The following is a 14,695-nucleotide window of genomic DNA, read 5'->3' as shown; positions in this document are numbered from 1 at the left end:
CTCAACAATAAAAAAGAGACTGGCCAAAAAAGCATCCATGGGAGAGTTCCAAGGCGAAAGCCACTTTTGACCAAAAAGAACACAAAGGCTCATCTCACATTTTCCCTAAGGCTTTTGGGAAAATATACTGTGGACTGATGAGACAAAAGTTGAACTTTTTGGAAGGCGTCCTGTTACAAAACTAACACAGCATTTCATAAAAAAAAGGCAAAAAAAAAAGCTAATCTAAGGTTTTGGAGTGGCTTAGTTAAATCTGATAGAGATGCTGTGGCATGACCTTATGCAGGCCATTCATGCTTGAAAACCCTCCAATGTGGCTGAATTCAAATAATTCTGCAAAGAAGAGTGAGCCAAAAAGCCAATGAAACCAGTTATTAGGTTTAGGGGAAATGACTTTTTTACATAGGGCCAGGCAGGTTTGGATACCCTTGTCCCATAATAAATAAATCTTCATTTAAAAACTGCATTTGTAAATTTTTTTTGATGTTCTGAATCATTTAAGTGTGACAAATATACAAAAAAACAGGAAGGGGGTAAATACTTTAATACAGCACTGTATGTTAATCCTAAAGTTGACAACACTGTACAATGCAGTAGACGCTATTTCACTAACATTTGGTTTGAATTCTGCTGTGCAGGACATGCAAGTATAAAAATATGTTTAGACGCTCATGCTACTTACATTGTATATAAAATGCATTAAATGATTTCGATTTTTATGATTTTAACGAATACTAATGCCCCATACACACGAGCGGTTTTCCTGTCAGAAAAAAAAACGATGGTTTTCCCGACAGAATTCCTCTCAAGCCTGCCTTGCATACACACGGTCACACAAAAGTTCGGTAAAATTATGACTGCCAAGAACGCGGTGACGTAAAAGACTACGACGAGCCAAGAAAATTAAGTTCAATGCTTCTGAGCATGCGTCGACTTGATTCTGAGCATGCACATTTTTTTGCGCATTGAAATTGCATACAGATGAACGGTTTTCCTGCTAGGATTTTTTCCTGACTGCTCTTTTTTTTTTTTTCGGACAGTTTTCCTGTGGGGAAAAGTCTGATGGAGTATACACACGGTCGGGATTCCTGACTAAAAGCTCTCATCTGAGTTTTTCCGATGGGAAAATCGGTCTTGTGTACGTGGCATTAGAGTAAATGTTGGCGTTTAGCTTTAATTAAATATACTGTTCAAAAGTCTATGGTAAAATTACATGAACTGATCACTTTAGCCATAATACTTTTAATTCTGGAAGAAACCTGATTAGGAGCCCCTAGGTCTCAAGATTTTTAGACATTTGATCCAATACAGGTGTTTACAACCTAGGACATTTATTGTAATAGTATTCGAAATCTGATATATAATGTCTATACTACTAGCATAATGATGTCTGCTTACAAGTGTTCTAACCACATATTCCTTTGTATTTACAGAAATTGTAGATCTTCCCTTGGTAAAATTAGATATTTCCTGCAATAAAGTACTGATGTTGCCACTTTGTTTTCAAAAAATGGTGCAATTACAAGTTTTAGTTTTGGAGAATAACCCACTACAATCTCCTCCTGCACAGGTCAGTTCCTATCTTTCTTATATCTTTTAGATTTGGTTGCACTGATCTAAATTGTCCAAGCTAGCTCTATGACGGTTTCAAACACCAGTAGTCTACAAGCTGAAGTAACCAATTGGTATACAAAGTGTGCATTCACACATCCTTTAAGTTTCGGTTAATGTGGCCTCTAATTCTTAGAAAAAATTGAAATATGACAATTCACTTGTAGGACATGCCCTTCATCTGGCAATGTAGACATGTTAGGTGTATCGAGTATTGAGAATTGCATGAGGGATTGTGGGTGTGTACTTCAGTTCACACTTACAAAAAGTCCATGGCGTTTAAATGGGTGCCATAGGGGCACTGGGAGGATGAATAAGAACCTTTTTTTAGTGTCTGTATATCATTGGGGAAATTTGCCTTTACATTCTGTCCCAGAGATGCAACAGAAAAATAGAGGAAAATCTACAAACATGACTGACTGTATTTTTCGCTCCATAAGACGCACATAGGTTTTAGAGGAAGAAAACAAGAAAAAAAATATTCTGAACCAAATGGTATACTAAAATATTTACTAGTGCCCATGAAATGCAGCCTGGCCTAAGCCAATGAAATGCAGCCTTACCAGTCCTATAAATGCAGCCTGACCTGTGCAAATGAAATGCAGCCTTACCAGTCCCATAAATGCAGCCTGATCTGTGACAAATAAATGCAGCCTTACCAGTGCCACAATTGCAGCCTTACCAGTCTCATAAATGCAACCTTTCCAGTTTTATAAATTCAGCCTTATCAGTCTCATAAATTCCATTTTACCAGTCCCAAAAATTCAGCCTTACCAGTCCCATAAATTCAGCCTTACCAGTCCCATAAATTCAGCCTTACCAGTCCCATAAATACAGCCTCACCAGTCCCATAAATACAGTCTTACCAGTCCCATAAATACAGTCTTACCAGTCCCATAGATGCACCAGTCCCATAAATGCAGCCTTACCAGTCCCATAAATGCAGCCTTACCAGTCCCATAAATGCAGCCTTACCAGTCACATAAATGCAGCCTAACATGATGTCATCACATCTGCCTGACCGAAGACAGAGCAGCCTGAGCGGCCGCCGTGCCCACGCTCCATTCAGCTGCTTGGGCTGCTCTGTCTTCTTTCTGGTGCCCGGTGCTTTCGGGGGCTTGAGGTGTCTGTCCTCCGCTCTCCTGCCTGTCTTCTGACAGTACTAACATGGTGGTGTGGGGGGCTGGTCACAATTAGACAGCAAAAAAGAATTGGACAGAGGGTCTAATCATTCCCCACTCTATCTGTGAAAGTAGTACCTGATTGCGCAGAATGAGGTGGGAGATCCTAGAATGCTTGTCTTGAAAATGTAACTGATAGGCCGTGTACACACGATCGGTCCATCCGATGAGAATGGTCCGAAGGACCGTTCTCATCGGTTAACCGATGAAGCTGTCTGATGTGCCTACACACCATCAGTTAAAAAAACGATCATGTCAGAAAGCGGTGACGTAAAACACAACGACATGCAGAAAAAAATGAAGTTCAATGCTTCAATGCTATTGCCTAGAAACACGGTAGTTTTTGAGTTTATATTACCACTAGCTGCATGCTTATGATCTCTGCACACAGTATATAAATGTGTGTAAAATTCTAAGAATTCTAAGAACAAATTTACTCAATTTCATCAGTTACAAAGGTTCCTGTGCCATTGCAATGTGGCGTTTGTGGCATGTGCCACATTAATTATGCTGATAGGCTTGTTTCAGTTTTATCTGTGACACTTATACCATAGAAATAGAAACTGGTGCAGGGTCTGAACCTAATTAACAAAGAGATTGTGGCTAGAAAACTGCAGATCCTCAGCAGGTCTGACCTTGTAGGAGAAAAACCTGCTCAGCCGTTATCCTCCCTTCTGCACTCAGCTAAGTTGAATGGGCAGAGGGATCAGAGCAAGCTGCTGTACTTTTCTGTTCTGTGTCCAACACAAACATAGCAGAGAACAGGGAGCAAATACTCTTAATTAACAAAGGAGCTTGCACCCCTTTTTGTTAGCTGCTTCTGCTCTGTTTTTTAAGTTTAGAAGAGTGGCACAAGCATTGTGCTTGTGCTACTTTGTTAATTACCCTCCAATATGTTCAAACCCCTCAGCACTTTACAGGAGGATATCTGAGATTCTACATCAGACAGTTGTCTGTAGGCGATTTTTAATGACAGTTGGTATGTGTATAGACTGCTTTAGACAAAGAAAAAAGGGTCAAGGTCAAGAAAATTCTACACTTTATTTTCCTTGATAACATTTACAGTAGGACGAAGGTCCCTTAGTTAAAGGGTAACTCCACTTTTGTGGGGAAAAAAAATAGCAAATAAAGAAAAAATAATATAGCGCATATAATTGCGACACTAATCATATTGTAATTGAATGTTATTTAAAATGACATTTCCTTTTCAATCTGCAGCTCTGTAACTTTCTGAGAATGCATTGCAATATGGTTACCTGCGGTTGATCTGTATACAGAATTTGTACTAAGCACTCCCCAGAAATCTGCACTAAGACCCTTTCACATTGGGGTGTTTTTCATGCGCTTTTGGGCTAAAAATAGCACATGTAAAGCACCTGAAAAACGGCCCCCCTGCAGTCTCAGTGTAAAAGCCTGAGGGCCTTCACACTGAGGCGATGCGCTGGCAGGACGTTAAAGGGGTTGTAAAGGTTCGTCTTTTATTTTCTAAATTGGTTCCTTTAAGCTAGTGCATTGTTGGTTCACTTACCTTTTCCTTCAATTTCCCTTCTAAATATTTTTTTGTTTTGTTTGAATTTCTCACTTCCTGTTTCTCCTCAGTAAGCTTTCCACCATCATCCGAGCGGTGGAAAGTCATTTAGAACAGCTTACTGAACACCTTACTGAGGAGGAACAGGAAGTGAGAAATTCAGACAAAGAAAACAAAGAAAAAAACATTTAGAAGGAAAATTGAAGGAAAAGGTAAGTGAACCAACAATGCACTAGCTTAAAGGAACCTATTTAGAAAATAAATAATGAACCTTTACAACCCCTTTAGAAAAACTCCTGCAAGCAGCTTCTTTGGAGCGGAGAAGGAGTGCTGTGTACACTGCTCCTGCCCTTTGAAATAAATGGGAGGCGTGGCTAAAGCGCCGCTGCAGCGGCATTTTGTGGGTGGTTTTAACCTTTTTCCGGCCACTAGCTGGGGTTAAAAGCGCCCTACTAGCTGCTGAGTACCTTGGCGAAAATTACGGTAAAACGCTGCTAGAAATAGCAGCGCGTTACCGTTGACGCTGCCCGCGCCCCAGTGTGAAAGCAGCTTAAGATACAAGTCAGCTTTCAGGCATTTTTGGAGAGATACTTTCAATAGGAACCCATCTAAAGGGATACAGCCTCAGCAGATTTCCTCATTAATGCCCTGCATGTGCCACACCTGACAGTTAATTATGAAACCACTCCCATTAGACCCACTGAGAACAGAGGCACAGACAAACACACAGGGATTTCTTCAGAATAACAAAAGGTAAGAATCTGCAACAAAGTTTGTTAAACTTCTTGCAATGTACATAGATCACCCAGAGGGGATTTTGTTTTCTGAACTAAAGTTGAGTTACAATTTAAGTGAGGATGGAGAATGTTTACCCACAGTGATACATACTGTAGAAGGCAGAGTTTCAGTGGGAGTCCCAGCACTTGCATCAGATTGCTTCTATATTGCTTCATGTGGTGGCCCTAATGAAAGGTGAATATTTTAATGGATGTTCCCATGCTGGGTGTTAGAATGCAATGCTTACATTCCAGTCACAGCAACCACTGCTACGTTCCATTACAAGAAGAACAAGGAAACTTTGTATAGAGAAAGAAATGGGTCTTTAAAGTCCACAACAAAGGCACAGAAATCTCAAATTATTTTTTCTTTATTTTCTATTGCTGCAGAATCTTGGCAACTTGTCTGCTTAGAAATGTAAACACACAGTAGGTGCTTCTAACACTCAGTACTCTTTTTATGTGATCTTTGAAGATATTTCTGTCCTCCTTTCTCTTCCCTGTCTATACCACTGATTTCAACTACCAGATGGGACCTTGCCATCTTCAGTATAGGACTGTGGTGAACTTTATCACAAGGTGTGAGGATAATTGTCTACATCTATATGTCACTAAGGCAAAGGCGCTGGTTGTGGATTTGAGAAGTATCTGGGAGTGCACATAGATAATAAACTGGACTGGAGTAAGAACACTGAGCCACCTCCTATTTTTGAGGAGGTCTTTTTTAATATCTACTGGATGATGCTAAAGATGTTTAATGACTCTGTGGTGGCCAGTGCTCTCCTGTATGTTTTTCTCGGCTGGATTCCTCTCAAGCCTGCCTTGCATACACACGTTCAGACCAAATACCGCCCATCCAAAGCGCTGTGATGTACACCACGTACGACGGGACTATAAAGGGGAAGTTCCACTCAAACTGCGCCACCCTTTGGGCTGCTTTTGCTGATCCTCGTGTTAGTAAAAGTTTGGTGAGAGACGATTCACGATTTTCAGTCTTTGTGCTTTTCCGTCCGTTACAGCGTGACGAATGTGCTATCTCCATTCCGAAAGCTAGTTTTACCAGAACGAGCGCCCCCGTCTCATACTTGATTCTGAGCATGCACGTTTTTTTCCCCTCGGGAAAGCATACACACGACCGGTTTTCCAGATGGGAAAAAGTCCGCCGGGGATTCCGGCAGGCAAAAAGAAATCACGTTCTCTTTTTTTTCCTGTCTGGAAAACTGCGATAGAGCATACACACAGCCTGGATTCCCAGCGAAAAGCTCTCATGACAGTTTTCCTGCCGGGAAACCGGTCGTGTGTGCGAGGCATAAGGGTAGCTGATGCCAACAGACTTAATATATTGATTCACAAGGCCAGTGATGATGTTGATTTGGAGTTGGAGTCTTTTAGCTAGATTCAGTAAGAGTTGGGCCGGCGTATCAGTAGATACGCCAACCTAATTTGGAATCTGCGCCGTCCTAAGTTTAAGTGTATTCCCCAACAGAGATACACTTAAACTATCTAAGATATGACGGCTTGCGCCGTCGTATCTTAGGGTGCAATATTTAGGCTGGCCGCTAGGTGGCGCTTCCGTTGAGTTTGGCGTAGAATATCTAAATGCATAGATACGCCTATTCACGAACGTACGCTTGCCCGTCGCAGTAAAGATACGCCGTTTATGTAAGGCATTTTCAGGCGTAAAGTTATTCCATCAAATAGCTGGACTAGTAATGTTAAGTATGGCTATCGTTCCCGCGTTGAAATTTAAAAATTTTCGTCCGTGAATAGGGCTGGACGTAATTTACGTCCACGTTAAAACCAATACGTCCTTGCGGCGTACTTTGCCGCAATGCACACTGGGATATGTACACGGACGGCGCATGCGCTGTTCGTAAAAAACGTCAGTTACGTCAGGTCAACCCATATTAACATAAAACACGCCCCCTCAGCCTAATTTGAATTGGAGCGCGCTTACGCCGGCCACATTTACGCTACGCCCCCGTAACTTAGCAGGCAAGTACTTTGTGAATACAGTACTTGCCTAGCTAACTTACGGCGGCGTAGTGTAAATACGCCGCCGCAAAGATGCGCGCCCCTAGCTGAATCCAGCTATTTAACAACAGTGTCAGAGAGGAGGATATTCTCCAAGGTACGTTCAATTTTGGACAACTTCTCCCACCCACTCCACAATACACTGATCAGTCTGAGCACTACTTTCAGTGACAGATTGTTACAACTACAATGCAACACAGGAAATATTTTTAGCCTATGGCCATCAAATTATATAATTATTTGTGAGTGCTGGATGTGAGGATTTTATTCTGGTTTATGATCCAGATTTGTATGCAATTTTTATATTATGGTAATGTAAAGCTAATTATGCATAATAATTTTAGAATAATGTTCAGAGAAAGTGGTGGATTTTTTGCAATATGGTAGTTTTTAATCGGTGTTGGTTCTTCTTTATAGTGTTTTGATGAGATGGTATTATTTATTACAGTTTAGTATTAATTTGTTTTATTGATTAATATTAACTCGCTGTTAATGGTAATTTTATTGTTTGTTATTGTGTCTTGTTTCCATTCAATATTGTGGTTTTGTGTCTTCGTTGAATGTAACTGTATCTTAATCATTTCCCTTGGGAAAGTGTTCTGAATCTGAATTTGAGAATAAATTACTTTACATTACAAGAGAGGTGAGAGCTTGTTTTTAGGTTCTTTTACTGCTTGTGAAGAATATGTAAATTAGTTCATGTCTATAGGCTGGGCACAGGTGTCCTGTAAGCCTATTGTAATTATTTAGGAAGCTACAGCTCTTTTTCGAAAGCAAAGTTTTGGGTTAAAGTTGAAGTTTAGCTTAAAAAAAATCACAATGGTCATTACCTACCATTATGCTGTAGTACAATTTTTATGAATGGAAGAACTGGGCAGAAAGGGTGGCCATAGTCGGGCACTCTTGATGAGTGTCTGTCACAGCTGCCAGTTCTATTAACTCCTGTTGCACTGGAATCTTATGGTAATGAAAGGGAAGGGTATTAAAGGTGAAATATTTCACCTAAACTAGGATATGACGGCACGAGAAAAAAAATTATAAATCACATTGATGGTAAATAATGTCCCTTGTGCTTATTTTTTTTAAACTAAACTTTAGAGCTGCACATTTCTGGATTAAAAGAGAATCCAATTTTTTTTGCTTAAAATAAAGATCACTATTCCCTCACAATTCTTGGCATAACATCATCTTTCACATCATACAAAAAATTGGGCAAACCGGGGCAGATCCACGTACCTCCGCGCCGGGCGCAGCGTATCTAAGATACACTACGCCGCCGTAACTTTTTTCTTTTTTTTCGAATTCTCAAAGAATTTGCGCCGTAAGTTACGGCGGCGTAGTGTATCTTTGGCGGCGTAATGGCGCGCCATTCAAATCTCTGTGATGGGGCGTGTTTTAAGTTAATACGTCGTGACCCGACGTAAACATTGTTTTTTTTTAACTGCGCATGCGCCGTCCGTGGGGGTATCCCAGTGCGCATGCTCGAAATTAACCCGGAACAAGCCAATGCTCAGGGCGGTGACGTCATTCTACGCAAATCCCTATTCGCGAATGACTTACGCAAACAACGTAAAAAATTCAAAATTGTACACGGGAACGACGGCCATACTTAACATTGAGTACGCCACCATATAGCAGCTTTAACTATACGCTGGAAAAAGCCGAACGCAAACAACGTAAACAAAATGCGCCGGCCGGACGTACGTTCGTGGATCGCCGTAACTACCTAATTTGCATACTCGACGCGGAATTCGACAGAAACGCCACCTAGCGGCCGCCGAAAAATTGCAGCTTAGATCCGACGGCGTACTAAGATGTACGCCTGTCGGATCTAGCCGAGATGCCGTCGTATCTTGTTTTGAAGATACAAAACAAATATACGACGCGCAAAATTTGAAATTACGCGGCGTATCAAGAGATACGCCGGCGTAATACCTTTGTGGATCTGCCCCACTGTTTAGTTTTTTTAATAATTAATTGAAGTGTATTTTTTCCCAAAATATAACTTGAAAGACCGCTGTCTTTTTTTTTTTTGACAGCTCTGCACTTGTTACATATATATCGTGGAAATGCCAGATTACTATTGTTGAATCGAGATCCCAATTTTTTAATGATTAATCGTGCAGCTTTACTAAACTTGGGGTTTACAATCTACCTGTGTTACGATCATACACACTATCGTGTTCGCTTATTCTTGACACTTTATAACATTCCTCATGTGTCAGCCCTTCAATGTAGACGCACAAACCACCTGTTTCTAAGCTGTTAGAAATTGACTGAAACTAACTTCGAGTCTCTCCTGTGATCTTTGAGAATTAATTACTTTGCCTTAGCGCGGTAAGGGGTGGCTTGCTTTATGGAAAATGCATTATTTTTGTCCACACTTTTCATGAAAAAATACGTTTTCACATTCCACTTGATTGCCTGTCCCTTTTTCCTTTTTTTTTATAAAATGCACATTTATATCTTGTAGGTTTGTATTAAAGGAAAAATACATATATTCAAATATCTAAGTATACAGGCTTGCCAGATTGAAAAAACAGGTGAATTTTATCTTCATTCTATTGAAAGACCAATTCTGCAGCAACATGTTGAGGAAAGGTGAGTCTGCATGCGTGGGTACAATTGTATTGCTATGGTTTGCTTATGAATATTTACAATAAAACAAAATATTTGTATTGTACAAGAGTGCCAACGAGGAATGTTCTGTGTATGTTGTATGTGCAAAACGTAGAACAGTTTCACCTAAATATGTATGGTTGTGGAATGGGCCCAGGATGTTTCTTTTGCACACAGTTTACTTTTTTTTATATGCATTCCATAGTGGAGTGCATATAGAACGCCATTGACATTTTTGGTGGGGGGCCACGCCTGTCCACAAGCTTGAGTCCGGTATTTTGTTTTCCACATCTACTATACATCTTATTTCAAGATAAAGAAATGAAAATTTGATTCATGAGGTTTAGTAAAAAGTGCAGACTTCAAATCTTTCATTGTGTTTTCAAAAGTAAGACCACTTTGTTCTTCAGGCCTACTGATGGTAATGCATTGCTGTGGTGGTAGAGCAGAAGTGATAAACTCACTGCTGTGTAATACCAGTGGTAAATAACAGTGTAATGTTAAGAGTATTTGCACCCCTGCCTAGTATATCCAGAGTCTAGTACTGGTAGTAAACATGACTAAAGTAGAGAATCATACAATGCAAGTGGTCCTCCCACTAGGTCCATTCATTATTAACAAATACTGAGCCTTTTAACAACATGACCAAAATGTAAGGTCATAATTGTTAATGATATGAAACCATATGAAGCAAATACTTGCTGTGTTATCATAATGCTTCAGGAAATCATTAGGAAGTTCATAATTTACAGTGATTTATAAAGAAATAAATACAGAGACAATGTATAACTTTAACAGAGAAATGTATTAACAAATGCAAACCCATTGTAAAATAGAAGTATCAAGCTCACATTTGGGAGAGACTCTGGGGTTGATTTACTAAAACTGCATAGAAACCAATCAGCATCCATTTTTTTTCGTCAAAGCTTAAAGGGTAAGTTCACCTAAAGCCCCCCCCCCCCCTCGCCTCCCCGATCCTGCTGACCTAAACCATGGCAATCTCTGGTTCTAAGCCCCGGTATATTTGCGTCAGGTGTCCGGGGCTTAGAAATCCCCTGAGCTGAATGTACAAAATGTCCCTCATCAGGAAAGACGTTTTGGAGCATTCTAATTGGTCAGTGCCGACCAATCAGCAGCCGCATAGCCCGTCCTCTCGGCTACGGAGAGGACAGGTGACTGCAGAGAGGATTTCTAAGCCCCGGTCACCTGGCATTGATATACCGGGGCTCAGAACCAAAGATTGCGGCGGTCCAAGTCAGCAGAACCAGGGGGGGGGGGCTTACACTTTAATTAAACAAGCTGAAGTTAGAAGCTGATTGGCTACCATGCACAGCTGCGCCAGACTCTGAGTACAGTCACTGTTACATTGAGCTTTATTTCAATGATGTGCTTTCTCTATCTGAGCCCTCACAAAGACCAGTGCACAGCAGGATGAAATTACTGCACACTGGACCTTTGCTTTAATTGTGAAACCAATTGTAACATCATACATTTTTACCCGAAATATATTTAAAATAAGCTATATACAGAAGTACACGTGAATGTTCCTGAGATTTACAACCACAACAAGGCAGACATTTCCTTTTGAGTCTCCGTAAATAATTAAGATGATGAATGACGGCATATGTTTACTCATCAGCAACTAAAAGGGCTATCATAATAAACTGTAATTTATACTGCCGCTGACATCATAGTAAAAGTCATGTTATTAAGATATAATTAATATGAAATTGATGTGCCAAAAGCTGTCAGTTTCCCATGGGACTGATTGTAGAAAGATGGCCCAAGAAGGAACATGTTTCCCATTGTAGTCATTTAGACTTGATTGCTTTTTTCTTTGGCTAGTTGCTGTAGACAACAGATACATATCTGTTTGGTAGTTTTTACAAATCATCTCCAAGGGTGGAGATCAAATAGGCATGAAGATGTACATGACTTGCTTCTCTGTAAATTCTGCATATTCTAAAACTGTGGTCTTGTGTTTCATGTTAATCTACTAAATTATTAATGCAACCCTTTTATGGATACACATCTAGCATCGAAGACATATTCCCAATAAAGAAAGACTCAGACTCTGGAGTGGGCAGTGACAGCGGTGAGAAGCGTTTATCAGCCTTAGAGGTACCTGTCAGCTCTCTTCTTCCTTTTTTTTTTCTCTGCTATTAATTGCTACATATACTATGTTATGGTGTTTGAGACTGTTCTTTGATCAAATATTCTTTCATATACTCTAGATTGTCCAACTATATGGGTTATTGCAAACATTTTAGAAGATGACTGTGGTAGTAAACTGAACTACGCTAATATGGAACTCAATGCTGGACTATAAAAACAATTGCTCCCCCCCGCTCATATATGCAGAATCTAATTTATAATTACATATCATAACCCATCATTCTCAACAGTCAAAACTTTGGTTCTCTTCTATCCAGTGTTGGAATGCTGGTGTACCCTCTATGTCGTCATGTACAATGAAGGACCATGGGTGGCCACTGGTCCTACATGATGGCTTTGGCAAGAAGGAGGGCAACATGGTGAACAAGAAGAAGAAATGCTTTGGAGGAGTAGTCGTCCAATCTGTAATCAACGGGGAGGAAGACTGCCGGGGACTGTGAATTAAGGAAAGTAATCCTGTGCATTAGATTCCCCATAGACTAAAATAGAATTATATTCTGCCTATGCTGGGGGGACACCACTCTTTACATTTTTTTTAGCCAGCCCTGAGTTCCACTTTAATATTATGTTTAAATGAGTTTCACCCTGTACCACATTTCTGTATACAGTATGTACAATGAGAGTAACTTGACAAAGTGTTTGGTGCTGCAAAGTTTATAGTAAACTTTTATTTTGCTGTTTAATTCATTAATGCTAATTAAGACAATGAATCCTACAGAGGCCAACACCAGCCAGCGTTACCTAACTACTGGTTAGACACACCTTTCCTTTTGGTAGATTCCAGGTTATTCATTTAGCTTATAGGCATGCAGGTCACTGACATGGCACATTAATAGTTTGGACACCCCATTTAACTGCTGCAAGTTGCCAAAAGGATCAGTTATGAATATCATCCCAGACTATTCGCAAACCCAAGCATGATCCCACTAGAAACTATTATTTCATGTGTGATAAATCAAGGACAGTTAAAGTGGAAGTGTAGGCTAATATAAGCCTGCTTAAATATGCTGCCTCCCCTCTCCTCATACTTATGTTGCATTCTGCTTATTATTTTTTTATGGGTCCAGTCAGGTGATTCAGAAGCAGCGGCTCCCCTGTGTCAGTGAGTGGCTGCCCACACAAACCACTTAACAGGATTTTTTTTTTTACCAAAAACATGTAGCAGGTAGCAGAATACATTTTGGCTTAAAGTCGTGAATAAATACCACCAAAAGAAAGCTCGATTTGTGTGAACAAAATGATAAAAATGTAATTTTGGATACAGCGGTGAGGTGGTGTAATTCACAGTACCAAATTACTTCTGTGCTTGACTCCAACATAGGCAAAAAGAGATTTGGAAAATATGGCAGGGGGATAGAAACATGCAAACTAGAGCAGTGGTGGTCAACTTAAAGCGGGGGTTCACCCTAAAATATCTATAGAGTGTTATATCCAGCATACTGCTGACATCAACAGTATGCTGGATTTTTTTTTTTTTTGGTCTGCACTTAAGTTTTTCCGTCGTTTTCACCCAGCTTCCGGGTTCTCGCTCCCCCGGGGAGTAGGCGTTCCTAAGACGACTCATAGTGATTGACGTGCGTGTCATCGCCTTCCGAAAATATAGTAGGGAGCGAAAGAGGCGACAGGGGGAGCTTATAGTCTCTCTCTCTCCCTGAGCTTCCGGAGCTCTCGTTCCTTCCTGGTAGGGAAGGGGGCTGTGACTGTCCGGGCTGTTGCTCAGGGTTGTGAGAAAAGCCTATGGTGAATGTGCCCCTGGAGTGGCAGTTCAGGGGTGCCTTATTTGCACTAGTGTACTCTCAGCACTTTTGCTTTATGGCACCGCGGTCACTTCACCATATCACACTTTTTTTACACCTGCCTCTAGGGCCGGGCCTTTTGGCTGAGACCAGAGGAATTTTTGTTAACAACACCCCCAGATCGGTTCGCAGATTGCAGTGTGAACTGTGAAATGGTGCAGGAATCGGATTGCATAGGTGTGAACACCCATGCGATCCGATTCCAGTGCAGACCAAAAAAAGGGTCCTGCACCCTTTTGGTGCAAATGCAATGCGATTTCAGCCATACAGTTTTGCAGTGCGAATCACATGCAATATCTGGCATAGCACTAGTATGAACCGGGCCTTGAACTGATGTAGGCTGTTTTCAGTCTATTGTAGAAAATGTTCAGATGGTCAGCTGCAGTTCTCAATCACTATTTGGACCATTGTATTAAATGTTTCCCCGACCCTTCAGTCTCTTCATTGAGAACATTTTTTTTACACATTTTACACTTTGTCAATTCTTGATGAACTCACACTTCCCCATCCTAGTTGGGTAAAACTGGAAAAGCAGCTGCAGGAAACCACTAAACATATTTCACCTGTGGAATAAGCTTGTTGGCTAAGCTAAAACAAGAAAGCAATTTTAACACTCTACAAGGAAACATCTGGATAAAAGAGCACATTGCCAAGCCACAGGCTTAGAAATAAAGTCCACTGCTCTTATGCTACTGCAAGGGCAGTTAAATGTGATTATTTTAATTACTTAAGTAAAAACAATCTACAGAGTTATCAGGCCTATCCGTAAGTTCTACTTTCTAATTCTGTAGTGTAAACCAAAATGCAGCTCATTAAAAATTGAAGCTATATATTTTTTAAATAATAACATTTTGGAAAAATGGAGCAGAAAGTCTGAACAGGGTTGCATACTGCATCTACTATACCATGTAGTTAGAGGCCTTTGCACTTAATGGTATAATTTCAGCAATTTTGAAAGAGTGTAATAACTTGGAC

At 40.4% G+C, this 14,695-nt stretch overlaps 1 protein-coding gene across 4 annotated transcripts in view; it reads left to right on the top strand.

The window, feature by feature from the left end:
• The window catches only part of LRCH1 (leucine rich repeats and calponin homology domain containing 1), a 290,465-nt gene that overhangs the window by 166,158 nt on the left and 109,612 nt on the right, over positions 1-14,695 (top strand). For all 4 annotated transcript variants that reach the window (XM_040341251.1, XM_040341250.1, XM_040341253.1 and 1 more), the window contains exons 5-7: positions 1,434-1,570; positions 9,604-9,731; positions 11,786-11,870. In XM_040341251.1, coding sequence (XP_040197185.1) covers positions 1,434-1,570; positions 9,604-9,731; positions 11,786-11,870 — 350 coding nt within the window. The remainder of the gene's footprint in view (positions 1-1,433; positions 1,571-9,603; positions 9,732-11,785; positions 11,871-14,695) is intronic.

The sequence above is a fragment of the Rana temporaria genome, chromosome 2, assembly GCF_905171775.1.
Source record: "Rana temporaria chromosome 2, aRanTem1.1, whole genome shotgun sequence".
Classification (NCBI taxonomy): Eukaryota; Metazoa; Chordata; class Amphibia; order Anura; family Ranidae; genus Rana; species Rana temporaria.
The sequence above is the reverse complement of the archived record's forward strand: the minus strand, read 5'-3'. Positions and strand labels throughout refer to the sequence as shown.